We start from the raw sequence: 7,958 nt of genomic DNA, 5'->3' as shown, positions 1-7,958 counted from the left end.
AATTCAATAGGATTCTAGCTGTCATTTAGAAGAAAATCAATAATTCGCGGAGTCATCATACAACCATTAGGTACGAACTACAGAGCATGAATTTACTGTGACTGCACATAAAAGGTGAAGAGAATCAGATTCCTGCATGAAGTTAACAATATCACGGTGTTAATTCGATCAGATTCACTGTAATTTACCCTGATACAACATATTTGACTAGATATTACCCATACTAAAGACTCGTGACATTTGTAGAAATCTGTTGTATTATGACAACTTCGATTTTAATGTCATTACGGTGCAATTGTTATGCATGCTTTGTTACAGTCTAAACGTACTTTTCATTATAACTGCTCTTTTTGTGAAATGTTTTGGTTGGTTTAATAAAAAGTGGTATTTAATTATTGTTGTAGTGACTACAAATGTCATGTTCATAACCAAAACAGATATATCTTTTACATTTTCTGAACGAATGTACTAAGATCATCTTATCTTATCATCTCAGTTCTGAAAAAAAATCATTAGCCCAAGGCGTACCTACGAATATATTCAGGAAATGTAAAATGCATCAATTAAAGGCTTTTCATCCCCCCAAAAAATTTGACAATTTATGAAGCTACTATACGTAGACTATTTTTGTCATTTAATGATACCAGTTTAATGTTAAGAAGTGTGTGTGTGTGTGTGTGTGTGTGTGTGTGTGTTTTCTTAAGTTGTATTTTAAATTTAATCTATTTCCAATACAATGGAGTAATTGATCAAAGCAAGTTCGTGGAAAACTATATTAATAAAATGCGATTATTTTTTTAACATCTAACCATTTTTAAAATTGTTCAATTTGACTTAAAAGTCAAGAGCATACAATAAACTTGCTTATCTCAGTCATGGAAAAAGATAAGGTATGCAATAAGAAATACATTTTTATTTGAGGCCTTGGTGATCACTGGAAGTATTCACAATTATTTTGAATTTATGTTATACGCTGGTGCATTTGTTGCGTTAATTTTTCCATCGTTGTCTTGAGACAACTGAAGATGTTTAGAGACACATAAAAGATGAAAAGCAGACGATGCATGCTGCACATCTTCACTGTACATTATTTGTCTTTTTTCTTGCCGTTCTCGATTTTACTTGTTTTCCAATAACTAAACACTGAGTTTTTGTATTCTTTTTTTCTGTGTTTTTGTCCTAAGATTTTTTTGGGGGTTTTTGAGTAAAGCGCTATTTGTGTTTTTACTGATAACGCATTCATTAACTGCTAAGCCATGTTAAGTCATCCGTATTCTAGAACTGAAATTCTAAGTAAATTGGCACGCTTAAAAAATCACTATTGGTACAAACAAAAAACAAGTGTCAACTTTGTTAATGTTGAAATTTATTTTGATAGTTTATACCGTTCAAACTCTCATTCTTAGTTTTTTTTTCAAAAAGAAAGCAGAAAATACTATAGGAACATTATCTATGTTTCTCTTTAAGTATTGTATTATGGTAAAATATTGTCTTGATTTAAAATGCTGTAAAGGATTATCGAAATTTTCCAGCTCCTCTAAATTCAATGTAAGAACAGGAAGTCATTTTAATAAGCAAGCTAATTAAGGTCTATCACTGAAGCACTTAGTCAATTATAAACTTTTATAGAGAAGAATTAAAGTCGGATTGTCCTGGGGAGACACGTGGTATCAGCTCGTCGTGAACGAATATTTTAAGTATCCCATAAGCTGCAGTGGAGGATCCAGTTGCAAGGATCTAAAAAGGGGGCTCCAGAGGTGTTTTAGAAAGGAGGGGATTCCAGGCTAATATTTCCCTATTTTTGCCGAAGTTTTGCTCGAAAGTTACATAATTGTCCAATAAAAGAGGGGGGCAGTCTATATTCCCACAGGCTAACAGTAGCGAAACATCACTTAAATTATAAAGTATGTCGGTACGAAATAAAACGAAGAAAACAAAAATAATGTACTTCAAAAACGAGATCAGAAGATGAAACCATTCAAAACCAAACCAATAAACATACAGTTATCAATCAGAATACTAAAACATTATCAACTCAAGAGTCATATAAAGTAAATGTATTATAGAAGAAAGTCACAAAGCAAGTGGACAGAAATGCAAACCTTTCTCCTGGAATTGAATAAGTATCTCTGTTGTATTATTAATACCATCTCTACCTTAATTATAGAAAATTCCCATTCACTAGAAAAAAACAGATCTATTTTTGAAATGATTGTATATATTTCCAAGATAACTAACTACATGTATGCACAACGAGAAAAGAAAAACAACTCCAGCCTTAATAAATGATTTTGCAATGTCTTCTGTTAAATATTGGAAGAAGAGGAACAACTCAATAGAAAATAAAATTTATTCGAGGGAAGATATGGACAAAGACCAGATTAATTAAAATGGCAAAAGTTTTATATTTATATGAACATATAAAGATTAAAAGTGAGGTCCAAGATGAATAATGTAGGTTAAATCGAAAAAAAAATTTAAAAAGAATTAGTATGCACTAGTGCAGAGTTCATCTAATGAACACGGCAAATTGTTTACATATGCTGACATAAAACATCTACTTAGCAAATACAAACGTAATTTGAAGACAAAATAAAATCAAAGACCGAAGTCTTCAAAGTCGCTAATCTTCAAATAATCTATGCTACTGACCTTGGCTTGCTTTCAACATCCGAAATGACACGAATGCGATATGCTTTAAAATCAGGCAATTTCCGCCAGAATCTTGGTTCCCTTGATATGATTACTCTTTCGTTACTGTGATGACCTGGATGTTTTTCAACCAAATCTTCTGGTTACTAGGAAGTGTGGGTAATATTTTCGTTCCACAAATTTTTAGCGATCAATGAGAACCAGATTAAACAACTGGCAATGACTCTCTCTCTCCCCCTCTCTCTCTCTCTCTCTCTCTCTCTCTCTATATATATATATATATATATATAATCAAGTCTAAACTACACCCCAACTCTAGAATCGATGCGAGGTCGCAAATTTGGTCGCTCCCTCAGCGGGAATCGAACCCCTTCTCTTCTCTGACATAATGACATATATCACCGCCTGCACTAAGTCCAACTCTCTAGACTACTCGGCCAAATTGGCTACATAAAAATACAGCCTTCGTTAACCGAGTGATACTTTTCATCGTAAGTAAATCTAGGGCGCGAACATTAGCACATGCTGTAACTGATGAATAGGACAACCTCTGATGGTATCGTGTAAGACAATAGAGGATCTGTAACAGTATACAAATACAGTCACACCAAGTATATAATACATATAAGAAGTCTAATAATATATTTATAGCTATATCAGTGTAGCGAATAGAGTCGTCACATTCTGAGACGTTTGTATAATATTGATTTGTCGTGACATGCATCATTAATTTGATCCTCTATCCGACATAATAACACCTAAATGAACTGTCCCGTACTACCATACATCGTGTACTAAGTTATAGTCCTGGATTAATCCTACGAGGAGGAATGACCCGGCCAGCGAAAGCTGTATTTTTATGTAGCCTAGCTGGCCGAGTGGTCTAGGGCGCTGGACTTAGTGCAGGCGGTGTTGCCATAGATGTCACAGCGGTACGAGTCCCGCGGAGGGAACGACCAAATATTTGCATCGTAAATTTGACAGTTCTAACATCGTTGGGAATTATATGTTTAACATCACCAGAAGATGGTAAAATTTAAATTGAATATTTCGGATAACTGATATCCTTCTTTAGCATAAAACTCACAAAACTTCACGAGCATAAAACTCACAAAGTTCAAGATCAAAACAGATTCAGAAGCTGAATCGCGTACGCTGTGGGTGTGTCTCCCAGGATGATCTCCACAACATTGTTGTTACGATCATAGAACATAATAAAAACTGGTCAAAATGTAAAAGAGTATGTCGGGAAAGCTTTTGGATGAAGAAATTAAAAACAACTTCTCTAGATGGAATTAACGAGAAAATATAATTCATTTTCAGGTCTTCGTCTAAGGCTGGTACATCAATAAGCCGTACTACTATATTTGGACTTCTTTTTTTAAATTGTTTTCCACAGTTAATTTTTACTTTAAATTTTGATAAAAAGACCTCCTTTGTTATCTTCATTCAGGCTCCTTATCAGTTGCTTATGTGAGCCTTTGATAAATGTACAATCACCCACAGCGTACGCGATTCAGCTTCTGAATCTGTTTTAATCTTGAACTTTGTGAGTTTCATGCTCGTGAAGTTTTGTGAGTTTTATGCTCATATAGTTTTGTGAATTTTATGCTGGAGAAGGATATCAGTTATCCGATATATTCAATTTAAATTTTACCATCTTCTGGTGATGTTAAACATATTTAGACGTTTATTTAATTTATTGTTATGTTTCGCATCGTTTTTAACGATCCATCACCCCGTAAGAGTAAGATTGTTGACTATTATTCAGACGATTATTTAATATATATATATACATACATACATATATATATATATGCAAAACATGGCAATTACCCCAGACCCTGGGGGTAGGCCAGAGCGTCAACAGAACAGCCCTGGGGGTAAGCCAGAGCGTCAACAGGGGAGCACAGTCGCTAGTAGGACATACATGTACTCTGACTGAGTTCTTCGATCAGGTATCCCGAAGGCTGGGCTTCGCTACCTCCAACTACTAACAGACATCTACTAACACAATCCCCGCAAGATCCGCAAGGATAGTCAAGACCGTATAAACCACCAATCGACAAAATTCCCAACGGTGTTAGAACTGTCGAATTTGCGAAGCAAATTTTTGGTCGTTCTCTCTTCGTGGAAATGTGCAATCCTTACCGATCATTTCATCTATATTGTAAACTTCCAATTCTCATACAAGCAACAGAAAAAAAGAAGAAAAACAAAAACAAAACAGCATCACGACAATGTCTTTATATAAAACAGTTTATAAAAATATTCCTAGTGTTCTGGTTCTGTTTAAAGGGCAGATCTAATGAATGAGCGAGTGATCCAGCATCACATCAGAGCATTGGTAAAACTGGGGCGGAGCTTGTGGATTATTGGTATTGTAGACAGCCTGTATGACGTATTTTCCCTTAGCAGCGGACGCTGGGATCATCAGAGTTGCGGAATAGATGGTCAGTGATGGCTCTCCCATGTCGGTAACGATATTTGATGCGATGGCTGAAGACGAACCCTCCATCATGAGACTTACTGTAAAGTTTCCGGGAGTGGACTTGACCCAGTGGTCTAAGTTTTTCTGAAAGACAACGGTAACCTTCTCACCAGGTCTGTAGTATGTAGGGTAGCGACCGGCAGGTCTCCCACCACATGGTCCAGAAGTCAGAAGACAGTCATTTGAACCTGCTTTGTTAATATCCTGCATAGTGCCTACAAATTGAAATGTTTCATATCAGTCATAATTTTAACGAAGATCTTTAGTAATGAAAAGTATGCCTTTTTGTTGTAGCATACCTATCTACAGTATAGACCTAACGGTTTCATAAGTCGTTTTTTAACTTTCATTGAAAGGCAGTTGTAATTTTTTTACTTTCGATTTCCCCTTTGAAATACAAAAAAAATGTCTTGTCCTTAAATTTACCTTTTTCCGACGCAGTCGGTGTAGTTCCGTTAAGGACGCTCTTCTGTGAAAATGCGTCACCCGATCGCATTTCTGTTTCTCGATTGACCAAATACTGATAACTTAGTGGCGTTCGAAAAAACTGTATCGAAAATTGAAATTGCGTCCTATCTGTTATTTTCTTGAATGAAATGTAGAAACTTGTAAGTGAAAAGAACTAACTTTTACTGCGTCGGTTATCTCTTTTTTAAAGATAGCACTTGTTTAATATGAGTTTTCTTATAAGTTTTTTGCTCTTTTCTGTGTTATATTAATAACGTTGATATAATATACTGGTTACTACTGTTTCCACAATCCATCTATGGTTATTTTTTCTCTTCTCTATCAGACTTAATTGAAATTTTCTGTTATTACGATTACCAGCCAACCGATTCATTCAATCGCCATCATCATTAACCTGCCAGAGAGCGGAATAATCACCACTTGTATCACTCAACAAAAAGTAAAAAAAGAAAAAAAAAGAAAAGTACTTACCTCTCTGAGGAGGGCTCAACAGACACATGTGAGCTGAGCATGCTAAAGCTAGACTAACAAGTACCACTACCTGAAGTATGTTCATGTTTGATGACGGGAGAACTATGACAGAGGATTGAACAGGAATACGTGGACCGACTTTTATATTACATAAAATAGGTTATCATAAGAATATGTAAAGATAAGATGCTAATTTATTCTACAATACACCTCATGTTTATTATTACAAATAACTTCAGGTCATAAAGATCACCACCAGAGTTATTAGAAAACCGTTATATTTTTGATATAGGAATATTCAAATTCTAGTTTGTATGCAAAAATTATCTCCAGCGGATCTCGGGCAGAGGTTGGGGAATAAGGGGAGAAACCAAGACCCGCGAAAGCTAAGAGATGTATGGGTTTTGGCATGCTTTTTCGTTCAAGTCATGTGTATATGTATGTCCTCAAAACGTGCATTGACCGTTCCTTCATCATAGGATTTGTCTGAACCAATCGAAATCTTAAGTGTAGTTGGTTAAAAGTTTGCGTTTATAGCAATTTTGTTAACAATGTATAATGTATTGTTAAAGTATTTCTGAATGAAGCAGTCTATCAAAATTAAATACATGCACACGTATCTTGCAAATTTATAATGAACTGTGGCCGAAATGAAATCTAAAATCACATAGGATTAATACATCTATTATTTCACCCATTTTGCAACTCGATGTTTTTCTTGTGCTTAGATGACAAAAGCTCTGTGATGGGTTCTTTCCCAGATTCAACGACACCAACGAAAGGAAATACTACGTTGTCGTTCCACACATTCGTTGTATAATTAAGGGTAATTGAACAGTCACACACAGGGTAAAACCAAATGCGGGACAGACAAGACTATCTTCCGTAATTGATTATATTAGGCAAGGATATTATTCAATCACAAACTTGACAACTTTCTGATAATTCCTTCAATATTCCATAAAATAACTCCAAGTAATTGTAATTTGTATTATAAAGAAATATATACATAACTCTACTGAGAACAGGAGAGCTTTCAATTAAAATTTACAACATGTATATTGTAAAAAAGTTATAAATAAGATTGATTGATTGTAGTTTGGCAGATATTTCACACATTTAATGAAAGTAACACACACCCCGATTTGCTATTCCGACAGGCCAATTCAGGAAGTTCACATAAACAACAACAGGACCTTTTGTCCCACTCACTGACATTATTCTTATTCAGAGACAAACAGTCGTGCCCAGTTTCCTTAACAGAGAAGCGGAGCATACGATATATTTTAAATAATATCTTGTCTCGACCGTCAATTACATTTTCGTACTACTCTTACACGAATCCACAGAGGTGGTTGATATGCCTCATACTATATCACAATTTGTTGAGAATACCTTATATACGTTTGACTAGAAGCATATATTACTTGGAATAAGGATTGCTGAGAAAATCTTAACGATTGGAAATGCACAAACTACGAGCGGGGAGCCTCGTCAGGATTATTTTAAGAATTCATTTGATGCTAAATAAAAAAAACCCCGAAATATTCAAATGGTAAAAAAAACAGCGAATGAAATTATCAGGTCTAAGTGCAAAAACTCTTTAACCCGAGCACTGTATTTAATTATAATCAGTATTCCCTATGAAGTAAGCATATGGAATTAAATACTTTGACGGCAAATGTTCTGTGATACTTATCCACTTAATGCAAACATTTTGGTTTTAGGAAGCCCTGAATTAACATATGAAAATAACATTTGTATTTTTCAGCAGGTTTTTCAGTATATAAAAGGGCCAAAAAGATTTCTTGTTGTATGATTTATGAATCAAGCTGATATTTTTTTTGTGTTTTTGCTGTGTTATACATCGTCACCA

General features: G+C 34.8%; 1 protein-coding gene across 1 annotated transcript; it reads right to left on the bottom strand.

The window, feature by feature from the left end:
• Positions 1-4,884: 4,884 nt before the first annotated feature.
• On the bottom strand, positions 4,885-6,220 carry LOC148615629 (uncharacterized). Its single transcript, XM_088582084.1, has 2 exons — positions 6,083-6,220; positions 4,885-5,358 (listed from the first exon to the last, which is right to left on the bottom strand). The coding sequence occupies exons 1-2, from the start codon at positions 6,165-6,167 to the stop codon at positions 4,958-4,960; spliced, it is 486 nt and encodes a 161-aa protein (XP_088438210.1). The 5' UTR covers positions 6,168-6,220; the 3' UTR covers positions 4,885-4,957.
• Between the last annotated feature and the right edge of the window lie 1,738 nt (positions 6,221-7,958).

This window comes from Perna viridis, chromosome 5 (genome assembly GCF_037379345.1).
Source record: "Perna viridis isolate PV_CMFRI_1.1 ecotype Kerala chromosome 5, ASM3737934v1, whole genome shotgun sequence".
NCBI classification, from domain to species: domain Eukaryota; kingdom Metazoa; phylum Mollusca; class Bivalvia; order Mytilida; family Mytilidae; genus Perna; species Perna viridis.
The sequence above is the reverse complement of the archived record's forward strand: the minus strand, read 5'-3'. Positions and strand labels throughout refer to the sequence as shown.